The sequence below is a fragment of the Stegastes partitus genome, unplaced genomic scaffold (assembly GCF_000690725.1).
Source record: "Stegastes partitus isolate 25-593 unplaced genomic scaffold, Stegastes_partitus-1.0.2 Scaffold214, whole genome shotgun sequence".
NCBI lineage: Eukaryota > Metazoa > Chordata > Actinopteri > Pomacentridae > Stegastes > Stegastes partitus.
In genome coordinates this window covers 560,024-574,192 of record NW_007577945.1, presented here as the reverse complement: position 1 = coordinate 574,192, position 14,169 = coordinate 560,024, and the positions used below count along the sequence as shown (strand labels likewise).

The following is a 14,169-nucleotide window of genomic DNA, read 5'->3' as shown; positions in this document are numbered from 1 at the left end:
ACAGCGAGGTGACGGTGCCCTCCGTTATCATCCTCAACACATCCAACGAGCAGTACTTCCTGCCCGGCGAGCCGATCGAGACCATGGAGCAGCTGGTCCAATTCATCAGCGGCGTTTTGAACGGTTCTGCACAGGTCCAAATCTTCTCCTCTTCCGCTCCATCTTCCCTGCTTTCTGATTATGCATTCAGCTCAGCGTAGCCCCCCTCCAAGCCCCCTCCCCCTGTGTTGTACCATTGTAATAACACCAGTAGTCGTCATTAATCAAGCGCGCTGCCTCGCATTTTAAGTCCTGCACAGAAAATAGTTTCACCAGATGAGGTATTTTTGCAATCTCCTTTTGCATGTTTAGATTTCATACTGCTATCCCCTTTGAATAGATTATCTACAATAATTCTGTCTTCTAAGCCAAACACTGAGATTACTACATGACTCAGTATTGTAGTGCGCACACTAATCTGGAAAAGAAATGTCATCGTTTTCCCTGCACTACACTCGAGTCACCAGATGTACCAAGCCATAAGCCAAACAGCCAGAGGTCCTCTCCTTTTCGTTTTTTTTTTTTTTCCCAAGAAAGGGCTATTTTTTGCTTGGCAAAACAAACCACCTCCCACCAAATAAACAGCAACAGAAACCGCCATGTTTCTGCAGTCCGGTCGTAGCCAAAGCCTGAACGATTGCAGCCTCTCCACGTCATGCTAGTAATGTCTTCCATGAGGTGTCTCCGGGGCTGGTTTGTGCTCCACGTAGAAATACACAAAATAATGTCGGTTGCAAATAATGCGCTTTGGATTTCAAGGCTGTTCTCGGGGAATGTGGAGAGCTGATTTTATTTTTTTCCCTCCCTCACGCATAAATAAAATTTGCGATTTTTTTTTGTGTGTGTTTTTCAAAGAAGCCATGAAAAGCATGAGCTCTGCAGATGGTGGGTTTTTTGCCTCATGTGAAGCGTGAACCAGCCACAAAAAGACAGAGTCTGTGGCTTCTCCCCAACAGGTTTTAAGGGAGTCATTGAATTTTTTTTAAAGTACAGCCCTTCTCACTCTTGTTGTGGCACCCAGTTTTTAAGTCCCCTATCCTTTCCTCCTTTGCAATTAAGAAAAAACAACTCCAACAACATGCAATAAAAATGTTTGTAAAGGCTTCTCAAAATACTCCTGTAATCATCCCACGGTCTAAGTTTAGTCTGTGCAACAGCTGCTGCCGCCGCAAAGACCGTCTCGTTGCTCACCTTCGGATCGTCCCTGCCTCGTCGGAGCTCGCTAATTGGCCGTCCTGATGAATTAGCGTCAGGACAGATCACTCATTGGCTGCACAGGTGCTTTTGCCAATAAATGAGCTCAGACGGAGCAGAACTGCTGGACAGTGAACAAACTAATGTCGGCCACATTAGGTAATTTGGTGCAGGGGAGCGGTTAATTAAACAATATTTAAAATGTATGGAATGCAACCGAGCCCGGCTGGACGCTCGAGACATAGATTACTCAGTCTGCGCGCTGTGCGAGTAGTTTGAGAAGTTTTTATTGACACATTGATAATTAGACACTGTCTCTAAGTAATTATGTGAAACTCTGGATGCCGAATGGAAAAATAGGATGAAAGTCTGCATACGTATGTACATATGTGATGAATATTATACTGGGATTGACCTGACTCAGAAGCGCCTTTTTAAACTCTGTCTTCCTGCAGGCATATGGAGGTGATGGCATCATTCAGAGGATCAAACGCGTGGCCTTTGATGCCAGGTCCACTATTATGGTAAGTTGGTTAGAGTTCAGTCCGGGCTGCTACATGTCGACTGTCAGAGAATGTGGTTGAAGTTCAAAGTGCTTACGGCGCTGAAATGGAATACAAAACATCGGGTTTGAATTTATTTAACCGCCGAGCAATAAATGATTACAAAACAGTCCGTCTATAGGATGTTTTTACAACTTTCACCAAGAACTGCAAAAAAGGATTTGAAGTTATTTTAGTGAACTGTGCATCTCAAATAAAGCTTCAAAATCCACACTTCTTATACATATTTACTTCAAATTGTAATTTTTTCAATTAGACATTGCATCGTCGATTTACTTGCATTGTTAGATCGGTGGTGCCACTTAAGAGCAGCCTAGCAATGCAAAGAATTGCTAAATTTGGCATACAGTTGCTTTTAAACATCCAACAAACTCATTGAAACATTAGAATTTATATTTAAGTCGTGCACCTGTCAAGTTTAAGTTCAATTTTCACGCTACTTTTTGCTCTGTTTTGGTCTCCACCAGCTCCTGAACTGTACTGTTTAGTTGCTAAATGCTCTTCTATGTTCACCAGCTGGTTACTAACGTTTGCAGTCTGCTGTTTGGTGTTGGAAACGTTGCATACTGCGGCTTTAGGTTGGAAAAAAAAGACGTTAAAATGCTTTTGTTGATGTTAGAGAAACTGCAGGGTTGGATGATCGTTTTCTGGGAGTTCACGAAAATGTACCCTTTTCACAAAATAATTAGATTTGTTGTTCACATAAAAATGTTGCACCTTGTATTTATATTTTATGCCCAAGCCATTATTTTTGGTGCTAATTTTATTTGAGCATAACAACATGCTTTCGCTTTTGTGCCCTCCTGAAATAGATTTCTCTCTTCACCTCTACAATTAAAGCGCACATGATTATAGTACTCCCGAAGACCTAACGGCCAGTCTTATGGAATAATAATAATAATCTTGCCGGCATGCTTCACACCGTGTTTCACCTTGACTGCGTTTGCCAAATTACAGCGAACTTTGCTCCGAGTTCTGCTTCAGTGTTAAACAAAATGCCAAAGTTCCCTCTTGTGAGAGAAACCAACATCTAGAGGACGAGACTGGGTGTATAACAGAGAATATGCAATGCAGGCGGTAAGCACAGTGTGGGGGGGAGAAGGGGAAAAAAAGCAGCAGCAGGAGGAGGTAGAGCGAAGAGGGAGGAGAGGGTCAGGAGGCTGAACTCGCTTCTCCTCCTACTTTTACTCAAAGTAGTTGGTTCTTTTGGGTGAACTAGTGTTTATTCTACCAAGGGTGTGATAGGAATGTAAATACAGCTGTGTTGTAATGCTTCTCCGTGGGCACAGCTGTACTGTAACTGTGGGCAAACCTCAGTCCGGCCCATAACATTGTTCTTAAAGATATGTGAGGAACACCTAAGGCAAAATTATAGCTTTCATTGTGAAAAAAAAAATGTTGAAACGAAAAGTATGGTGACTGCTAACATTTGACGTCAAAGCACAAAGAAAGGCTTTTAGAAAGCTTTTTTTTTTTTGAAGGTTTAGTTCTTTAGCTGTCAGATCAGCTTTGACATGTTTTTAAATGGAACCAGTAGAAGAATAAACCCTGTCAGAAGTAGGTAAAGGTTTTAATGCCAAAACAATATTACATTTCTTGGGGCTGTGCAAGAGCATAATGTGCAGGATTTTATTTTTTTTATTTGGGTCATGCTAGCAGTTGCACTAAAGTAAGAATCAATGTGTGAGAGGCTTTGACTTGCAATACACCTGTAAGAGAAATGAAATGTGACTCACTCTTTAAATTTAACGAGCTTCAAGCATCACCGTGACTAGCTTGGCTCACGGTGACGTGATATAATACAACGGAGATCGGCAGCAGCCATCACCTTGCCCCCGGGAGAGCCTATCTGTGTGCAGGTCTGACAGGAGCATGAGGAAGCAAGCGCATTAGGCTCAATGAGTCATAGCCAGCTGTGTTAGCATAGCATGCCCATCTTTACCTCATCTAGCATCACAGAGCCCTGGCAATTACCATCCCTCTTCCCGTGGCAATGACTGGAGGGAGCATGAATTTCTTTCTTCTCGTCCGCTCAGCGGCTGACAGAAGTTGTGACCGAATGCTCCCCTCTCGGCACATTTTCTCTGATGTATCTCGCTATATTAAGGCCAAATGACTCATTCGTCAACCGGATCATTTAAAGAAGAACTTGCAAAGTTGTCTTTTAGTTGTTCGGGCCATTGTTATGACCACGGGGGATGAGGGATTGTGGTGTGGAATCTATTAGGAGCACGTTGCATCCAAGTGAAAAGCATGGATGTGAATCGAGAGGTCTCCAGGGAGCAGACTTCCAAGGCAAATTATTGGCTTTGTGCGTTTATTTCGATTTCACCCAACTGGTCCTCAGGGATGAATGCACCGACACCTACATTTACCAATAATGTGCAGATCCTTAGGGGATTCAGAAGGTCTATCAACAAAGCGTGCTACATGTACTGTTTGTACAACAGGTAGTAATATTAAAGGGGGAAAAAAACGAACTTTTGGCAAGTATACCTTAATGAGTCTGAAAAATCTAGTGCTATCTCTATCCTAGAAATCACTACATGCCTGCATACGCAAAATATAGTAAGAGTGCATGCGTATGTTTCTGTACTACTTCTGGAATGTCAGAATAATAAACATTAGCGACAAAAAGTGTTCACCCCACTTGGAAGTTTTTCCCTTTTATTGCTTTTTGACATTGAATTATGGTCACTACAACTTGGTTTCATTGACAATGATTTACATAGAAGGACTCCTTCATGTAAAGGTGAAAACAGATTGCTATATAATCTCAATTACAAGTATAAAGAACAAAATAAGTATTCACCCCCTTGAAGTCAGTTTTGAATAGATGCACCTTTGGCCCCAGTCACAGTCTGGAGTCCGTGTGGAGAGATCTCAATCAGCCTTGCACAGCTGGACGCTGCAATTTTACCACATTGTTCTTTGTAAAACTGCTCAAGCTCTCTCAAGTCGAACAGGGATCGTGAGTGAACAGCCCTTTTCAAGTCCAGCCACAAATTCTCAATTGAATTGAGGTCTGGCCTCTCACTCGGCCACTCCATAACAGTCTCCTTGTTGTCTTTAAACCATTTCTGTGTAGCTCGGCTTGTATGCTTCGGGTCATTTTCTTGCTGGAAAACAAATCTTCTCCCAAGCAGCAGTTCTCTTGCTGACTGCATAGAGTTTTCCTCCAGTATCTCCCTATCCTTTGCTGTATTCATTTTACCCTCCACCTTTACAAGACTTCCAGGGCATGCTGCTGAGAGGCATCCCCACATCATGATGCTGCCACCACCGTGCTTCAGGGTGGAAACGGCGCGTTTGTCACGATGTGCTTTGTTGGTATCCACCAAACATAGGGTCTAGTCTGACAGTCGAAAAGCTCAATTTTGATCCCATCAGACCAAAGAAGTTGACTTCAGAGTGTCCCACATGCCCTCTGTTGAACTGTAGTTTTTTTTTTTAACAGTGGCCTTCTCTGTCTTTAGAGGGTGAAGAACAGGCAACAGTTGTTGTGTGCACAGTCTCTCCCATACCACTTGCTGAAGCTTGTAACCACATCCCAGAAGTCATAGCTGTCTTGGTGGCCTCCCTCACTGGTCTCTCAGTTTTTAAGGATGGCCTCCTCTAGGCAGATTTACACATGTGCCATTGTGCTTTCTTTTCCTAATGCTGGATTTAACTGTACTCTCGGGGATATTCAGTGACTTAGACATGTTCCCCTGACTTATGCTTTGCAATAACCTTTTCATGGAGTTGCTTGGGGTGTTGTTTTGTCTTCATGGTGTAGTTATAGCCAGGAGCACTCGTGAGAAAAGGATTTTTTTTTCTAGATTTTTGTCAAAAAAGCCAAATCAAATTGACCACGGTTACATGTTGAAAAGCAATAAAAGGGGAAAACAGTGAAGGGAGGTAAACACTTTTTTTTTATAGGCATTGTACATATCCCGCTAGGGGTTATGTCATATTTAGCTAGTCGCTCCTTTTGCTTCTTCTTGTTCCTTTCCTGTTTTGTCTAGACAGGAAATTAGATCAATCAATCAACTTGCAACCTGTGGTTACCTATGACACCCTCGTCTGTGTAGGTCTGCAGAGACATTTATGTTGATTTTCTACAAAGCATAATTTCAGCTTTAGTGTGTACATGTGGTCCTGGGAGGTGGAGCCATAATCAGCGGGGAGATGGTGTGTCTGCGCCGACAGTGTCTTTAGACAGACTTGTGTACAAAGGCCGACCTTTACTTGTATTTAAAGTTTGAGTCTTCTTTATTTATCTCAACTTGTACAACGAGTAAGTTGACTGATTGTAGATGAAGATCGGCGTAAAACAAACAGCACACTACAAGATATAAACACTGAAACAAAATACAGACATAAGATTACATGACACAAATGTAATTAATACTAAAATATTAAACCCCTGCGTTAGTTTCTGCAAATGATTTGTGACCTGCCTTCTAAACACGCTCGCGAAGCTTAATGGTGTAATGCAAATGAATGAATAAATGAATACATAAAAATGTGGTATTGCTGCTAAAACAACATAAAAGCCTCTCTGTGATTTTTTTTTTTTCAACAAATATTTTTTGATGTGCTCCATGATTTTTGAATTCACTTTACCCAACAGATAATGGGAAGCTCTTTACTCCTGCAAACAGTGGCTGTTGAGAGAGATGTAATGCTTTTATTAAACAGTGACTCACTCCAGAACAGCTCCACTACACTGAACAGGCTCCAAGCGGAATAAAAGAAGTGGAGATAAATTATTAGTGCGTTTCTTGTTTTTATGTGTGAATTGAAGGAATAAGGGCACGGCTGGATTGACCCACCAGGGGACCTTTGTAGAAAACGGAGCTGAAGGGCCATATTGACCCCTCTTTCTTCCCTGTTAGTCTTTGATAATGGGTGTTTGCATCCTCTTACCACAAGTTACACAAGTCGGACTGCACATGGAAGCTCTGGAGTATCGTACCCACACTATAGACAGTAATGGTTTGTTGTGATGGACAGACAGCATATTGTTTTGTCCTAAGCAGTCGTTGGAGGGTGACGTAGTGGTTCAATTGACATCCCTTTTGTAGACGCTTAACTTGTTGCTAATTATTTTAGTGCATTACTGTGTACAGCTGCATCAATTTTATGAAGTTACTTCGCTTTTCATCGCCACTATTTTGGAAAATGAACTCTTCATTTTTAGATGATGGTTGCATTTCACGTGCACATTTGCCAAAAGATTGGTGGCATGCTTCCTTTATGTATTTGTTACGCATATTTTGAGGTATCGCGTACAACAAAATGTTCATGGAAACAGCAAAATTCGACAACTTTCTACATTCCACAGAAAAGCAGTTTCTTGTTGTAAAAAGAAAAGATGCTCACGCGTAGATATTACAAGGGAAAAGCTGTGGAAATGCTCGGCCGATGTCAGGCTTATACCTGCAGTCTACATCCAGCGAGTCAGACTAGTGAACTACAACACCTAACTTCCAGTAATTCACACTTTGTGTTTCTGTTTTTCATCATCACTTCAGTGACTGACAAGGAGAAACAAAGCTATCTAATGACGAGCCGGTTAGCAAACTCACAAGCTCATTAGCGTAGCTCCGTTGCTAGCAGGACAACAAGGTCGCGCAGCTATCCGCAAACCACGGCTCTGTTGTTCTGCACGTTAAGCTCCGACAGATGAGGCTAAATATATACGCTGAAGGTGCAAACCTGCTAATAAGCTACGGTAGCTTCCTCCGTGTTGTACCTGCTGTTCTGTAAAGATCACGACGGATGCTATCGGTTAACAGCACGAGTCCCCGTGTTACAGTTGACAGAAGTTTTACTTTATATGGGATATTTGCGCTGATTGTTTTTGCCTCCTTGAGTTGATACATTTCCTTTCCTGATGATCAACTCCCAAATACGTTATTCTAATTATCAGAAATGGCTGTCCATTAGCATGATGCCAGGACCTACTGTTGTGTCACTGAACAAAGATGGTGAAATGTGTGGACGATCATGCAATGTAGTTATGAAATACTACATGTACCAGCAGTGGATTTTAACAAAGGCAGACTATGAGACGGGGCCTCAGCCGGCAAGGAGCAGCCGATATCTTGTTTCTGTGCGCACAGTGCGAACGTCAGCCTGTTGTTTGACGAGTCATTAAATATAAATGCTCATCAATGGGGCCTGTTAACAAGCAAATTTGCAATTAATCAAATTGCCACACAGTGATTCCACCCAGAGACCAGAAAGAACAAGATTTAGGAAGAAATTCTGACTGACTGTTAATGTTTGCAGATGATAAATGGGTTTTTACCTGGATGTGTACACTTGCATCAAGGTCTTTAGGATGCTAGTCAAGGTGAGGACTCCTGAAATATGAAACTAACTTCATATCTCTCCTGTCCTTTCTTGTTATCCCTCATTTCTATGTTTTCTTTGCCACTTTTCCAAACTTGTCTCCATATCCCTCCTTCCCCCACACGTCGCCCTTTTCCTTTTTTTTCCCTCCCTTTCATCCTTTGTCGTCTCCTTTCCTACATCAGTCAGTGTTTCGCAGCTCTCCTCTGCTGGGCTGCTTCCTGTTCGGCCTACCGCTGGGCGTAATTAGCCTGATGTGCTACGGCATCTGCACAGCTGAGTCGGATGATGGCTCGGATGACATGGACGCGCTCAAGAGGGAGGGCCTGACTGACGAAGAGGAGGAAGAAGAGGAGGAGAGGCAACGCGCCGCCGAGCTGGAGGGCCCCGACGAAGGCGAGGAGGAGGAGGATGTCGGAGAGAAGGATCCCGAAGAGAAGAAAACCGATTAACACAGGGGCACCCGCCACATAGAGGATGATAGGCCTAGTCAAATGCAGTGACATGAAACTCAAAGACATATCAATGTATTACTGTTCTGCTTCTTTGTTTTTCATCTCACTTCCCCTCAAAGCCCCTCTAGCACAGACTTTTTTTTTTTTCCTCTCCTTCCGCCTTTAAGTTCTGTGTGTCAGTGTGTAAGGTCGGCTGCTCGGTGAAGCCAGTGAATTACATTAAAGCTAACAGCCTTTTTAATGATGGAGTGTAAACGCAGTGCTCATGAGAAGAAGGGATGGCTGTGAACCAAACATACCACCTTATTTATTTTTGAACCAGTGGTCTATTCCATGTGATGTGCGACACTCACTCTGACGTTGTTAGGTTGTTGTTTTGAAACCACTTGAACGCCCTTGTCTTTTTTTTGGTCAACTGTTTTGATTCTAATTTACTGTAATATCCTGCAGTCGTAGAAAAAAAAAGATAACTCTTGCCTTTAAAACATAGTAGAAAACGAACACACTGAAGCATTTTGTTTACCTCTACCCCCTATCCCAAAGCTTATGTAATTAACGCACGTAGAATGAAAAGGAAGTGCCCAAGAAGGAAAATCTGCCATAAATGAAATGTGCTTTTTCTTTTTTTTTGTCTATTGTATGTTATTGCCTGAAAATATTCCCCCTTTTTCTTCTTCTCGGGGTGCAAAGTGCTGAGACGGTCATGCATTTCATCTTATCTCTCTGCCAGACACCTGTTTGTGTCCATTTTTGCTGAAAGATGATGAAAAGAGCTGGGTTGGTAATTGGTGTCAGTCTCTCTGATACCAAAAAAAAAATAAAAAGGCAGACGGACATACTTTTTTTTTTTTCAACCTATTTCCACCCAACATGACCACCCCTGCTAAAAGATTCCTTGTATAGATGGGTTGTATCTGTCTAGAAAAGCCATAACATGCATCAGTAGCTCCCGTGGCTCTTAACAACTCAGGCAGGCCCTGTCTGTTTCCATATTTCAGTCTGTCCTCCATCACTGGTTTCTATATTGAATTCACTAGGCAGGTTGAAGTTTACATCCCAACGCAGTGAGACCAACGCTGAGAATATAGAATATTAGGACTGTGTTCCCGCTACTGAGGTGGGCCCCCTCTTTTTGTTACAACCTACTGTTAGTCTGTCAGTTAGTCTTAAGGCTTAGAAATCCTTCTCTATCCTATTTTTCTATCCCAGTGACTAAAGTGTATGTAATAGCTCAATACAAGTAGGGGTTATGGCTTCCTCTTTAAAGCTGGGGTAGGCAGGGTTTTTGGGGCGTAACTCAACAAAAAGTATGTGCGATCTATTGTAATTCAAGTGGTCTGAGAAGAAACCAGACCTCCTTGCTGCATTATAAGAGCAACAAAGTCCACGGAGAGAACAGGATGATGTTTTGCAACGTGTCAGACGGAAATGTTTCACTCGAGAGGCTTTGGTTGCGTTTATTTTTATTATTTTCTTTGCCTACTTCAGCTTTAATTAAAGAGGACAACCTGTTCCACAAAAAGAGCAAATGATCCCCCCTCCCCGAAGATCTGTTACAACCTGTTTTCTTTTTGTTGTTGTTGTATTTTTTTTTAATGGTAAATGCACAGTACAGTGCACCTTATTGGATTTTGGGGTCCGGTGAGGCAAGCTGAAGCACCTGAAGACATGTTTCACCAACTTGAGTGTTTAGAAAGTAGATTCTTAATTCGTACAAAACTATCCGGTTATTTTTTTGGGGGGAAATACGATTATTTGGTTCGTTGCCAAGATGAGAACGTGGATCCTGTTAGCAGCTTTAGCATAGAGACAGGAAACGGGGGTAAACAGCTGAGGTCCAGAGCAAACAAATTCTGCCAAACAGCACCCAACATACACCACTTTCATCGCGCTGTTGTAGCTCGGTCAGTTGATGGACGTAGGCACCTCGACATAAAGCACACCTGCTGTTTTTAACATACAGAGGTTATCTGTATTCTTACTGTGAAACTGCACTAAAGGAAACCATGCCCTCGCCTTGCCTTCTGGTCTTTGTAGTTGCCTGCCATTCTCTGCCAAACTTCCTCTTCGGGTTTGAATTGAGATTGTCACACTTTATTACAGGTTTGAAAGATTGAAATAAAGATTGTCCTCTTTTTTTCTTGTTGACGGGTTTCTCTCTCCTTTTTTTTCTTCTTCCTCCATCTGATGCACATTTCCTCAGTTATTCCCTCTCTGTTTTTTTTTTTCCCCAACATGTCTGCCGGTCATCCATTTAGACATCTATTTCACCATCCAGCTTCAATTATCACACCTATAAATGTGTTTTTTTTCCCCCCTCCTCCTTCTCCTGCCAATATAATCCTAGGTAGAGGTGTCTACTCAATTATGGCAGATATAATCACATTTTTGGAGATCTGGCTTTAACCACGGCTGATTGCATTGCTTGATGTGAAACTCATTTATTTCTTCTCTTTAGGGAACGGCGGCGCTCACAAGTCAAACTCGGAGACGTGACTTTACATAATGGAAAAAAAAAAAAGCACAATGTCAGGGCGTACTTCCTGAAACCCGACACCTCTCGCGCGAGATAGAAAGAAAAACGTGTTGCTCTTCGGAAACGTCGATCGGGTTGTTTTCAGGTCTGATAAAGAATCAGAATGCTCTTATTTTTTTTTTTTTCCAGTGGATGTCATTTTGGTGGGGGATAAATTACCACAAAGGGGGAGATAATATATTACTACATCAGAATCAGTGTCATTGAGTGGTGCTGATGCAAAAAGTAATTCATCGCTCAATTACCTCGCCATATATTCTGAGAATGAGTTCCGTCGTGTGGCAAATGAAGGAGGCCTGCTGTCTCTTTTCTTTCGGAGAACCAACAATCTTCGCGCGCCAGACAAGGGCAATTACACTTTTGCTGCCCATTCTGACGTCTGTCTTATGTTGAAAAGGCAAATTACGGCGAGATAGTAATCATCTCATTTCTGTCTCGCATGGGAGGTGTTTAATGGTTTAGGTTCGCGTGTAAGGTCAAGGTAAAGGGAGAGATGGTTATTTCAGTTAATGCTCCAAGCCCGTGTTTCAAGGGTATTTACGAGCGCCGTTCGTGTCACTCAACGAGATGAGGAACGGCTGATTAGCCTCGCTCACCATGGAAACCGGCCCACACTTGTTCTCGGAGTCTTTAGCAGATTCCTGTTAGTGATGCGGGATTTTTTTCTCTTTTTTTTGCAATATGGCTGATAGATGGCCGCAGCTGCTGAAGTCCATCTGTTTGCTGCCACTTTAAAAAAAAAAAAAACCTCAATGCCTAATTACACAAACAATGTTGGCAGACCTGGCCTTTACAGATGCCACCTCCCCTTCAGTAAGTGGCTCTTCGCCGCGCGTTTTTGTTTACGTCATCCGCCGTTCGTCTCGATCGCCTCCCGTAGACCCGTTCGCGACTATTTTCGGCGCCGCGACAGTTCAGCTGGACTTAATAGGCGCTTGTCAGCTTGTCAGTCGATGGATGGTGCTTGTTGTTGTTGTTTGCTTTCTGAACAGCCTGACATTTTGGCAAACTTTTTCTTCTGGGCTGTTTGTGTGAAAATGACTGTGCAAACACGGCTGCTGCCCATCGGAGCTATTACAACTTCATCAAAAAATCGCCAAACAGACGAGCAGGGGACGGGAACTGTGAGCCGAAGGAACGACAGGAAAACATCAGTGTCTCAAATACACCCTGTTCTTGAAATATAATAGAATAAATATGATGCTCATCTCGGTTTAATGAGGATTATTTTAATGAACCTAACAAGAAGAAACTCAAGTTGATGTTACAGTTGGAGTTTAAACCAGTTGTAAACATGATTTGTGTTTTTAATGGAGTTTCTAGTGTCTTTGAAACCTGAAGTCTGCATTAAAACTCACCTATTATTATACAGCAACACTACAGATAGGATTTCAACACACTCAGGCACATCTGCCGTTTGTCCCAATGAGGCGTATGAATATTAGTATATGAGAAGACGTGAGGTTGATATGGGAGATTGAAGTTGAAGTAAAGTACTGTTTGAAATAAATCTTAGATTTTTCTGCTTTGGTGACGGCAGTTTATTTTTGTGGATTCTATCAACTTGAAATCACATTTTCCTCATTTAAACTGGTATTCAAGTGTAGAAATGAGGTTTATTACTTCTTTAGCATTGTGTGTCTGATGTTTCTTCAGATGTTTCTGCAGCAGCTTAACCCATGCTACTTCTTCAAGGAGAATTAGGTAAAGTCGAAGAAGGAGCGTAAGTCTAATGGGGTTGTACGTTTGGGCAGAACAAATAGTTAAGTTTAAAAATTAGAAGTTGAATCAAGCTGCAGCAGGTCTCATTTGGGAGGAATCATTTAAGTACATCTTCACTTTTTACCTTAATTCGATCGCATGTTACAAATTGAAACAACTCATCTTAACTGGTCCAAAAATTCTCTCTCTCAGTGTCTATGTGCTGCTCTTTGCTCTGTTTCGCCTGATTTTATCTGAAAACACCTGTGATTGGCTCAAGTCTTCCTGGCTACATTTCCTAAAGCCTGAAAACGAGGCCAAGAGGAGGTGCAGAAATTAAGTTTCCTCTCAGACCACTTGAATCACAATATGCTGAAGGGTTATGATGGAATCTTTGCCCAATGACGCAAACCACCTAAACTCCAGCTTTAAAGAATGAGTCATTGATTTTGGAAGAAAGACAAATGTAGCTGGCAAACTCTTGTTGGTTGTTGAAGATGCTTCACCTCTCAGCCAAGAAGCTTTTTCAGTTAACTGAAGAAGTGTCTTGGATGAGATTCGAAACATCCTCAAGAACCACAAATCACTTTTTAGTGAAGCTCTTAGGATGACCTCGACGACTGAGAATCCACACAGACGTGTAATTAAGTTGTGTTTTGTTCCATTAGTTGGTTAAAAAGATGTTCCAGGCTGTATTTAGAGCCTCACAAGTTTTACAACAAGCACATAAAATATGCATTTAACAGTCACCTACATGCTAAAATACTGAAACATTCCCACTAATGCTGTGTTTAAGGCAAATAATCAGCATCCTCACCAGTTCATGATGTGATTAAAAAGCCATAATCCCACAAAATAATCTTCTGTGAAATGCCCGACCGGTGATGTAGGACTATGATGCTCTTCCTTTATTGCATTCTCCTGCAACTGTGGATTTTGGAGAGCTAAAAAAACCAACTTTTAATTGCATCTCCTGCTTGAGCCGCATGTACTTTAAAATGGAGAGGTCCAGAGCTTGACAGCCATGCCCTGTCCACTTAGCGTCGGGTGATCCCTGTTTGCGAGAGTGTAGCAAATGGTCAATTAGAAATCATCAAATTGCAGCTAACACACACTCGTCCCCGACTCCATCTCCTGATTTGTGACAGATCTTTATTTATAGCCGAAGCGGACAAATGATGTGCAGCTGTGCGGAGAATAACAAGTGCATGGCCCATATTATCCCTGTCACCTCTAAGTGCACCGTAAGCATTTCCCAGTGGAGTGTTTCTGCTTATCACTCTGCCGAGGAGCCTGTTCCACACAGCAGTCGCCTAATGATGTTGCCCGGGTCGTGATC

General features: G+C 42.2%; 1 protein-coding gene across 1 annotated transcript in view; it reads left to right on the top strand.

The window, feature by feature from the left end:
• The window catches only part of tmx3b (thioredoxin related transmembrane protein 3b), a 39,323-nt gene extending 28,582 nt beyond the window's left edge, over nucleotides 1-10,741 (top strand). Inside the window, exons 14-16 of the mRNA XM_008280934.1 lie at nucleotides 5-134; nucleotides 1,689-1,757; nucleotides 8,324-10,741. Coding sequence (XP_008279156.1) covers nucleotides 5-134; nucleotides 1,689-1,757; nucleotides 8,324-8,590 — 466 coding nt within the window. The 3' untranslated portion in view covers nucleotides 8,591-10,741. The remainder of the gene's footprint in view (nucleotides 1-4; nucleotides 135-1,688; nucleotides 1,758-8,323) is intronic.
• The last annotated feature ends 3,428 nt before the right edge of the window (nucleotides 10,742-14,169 follow it).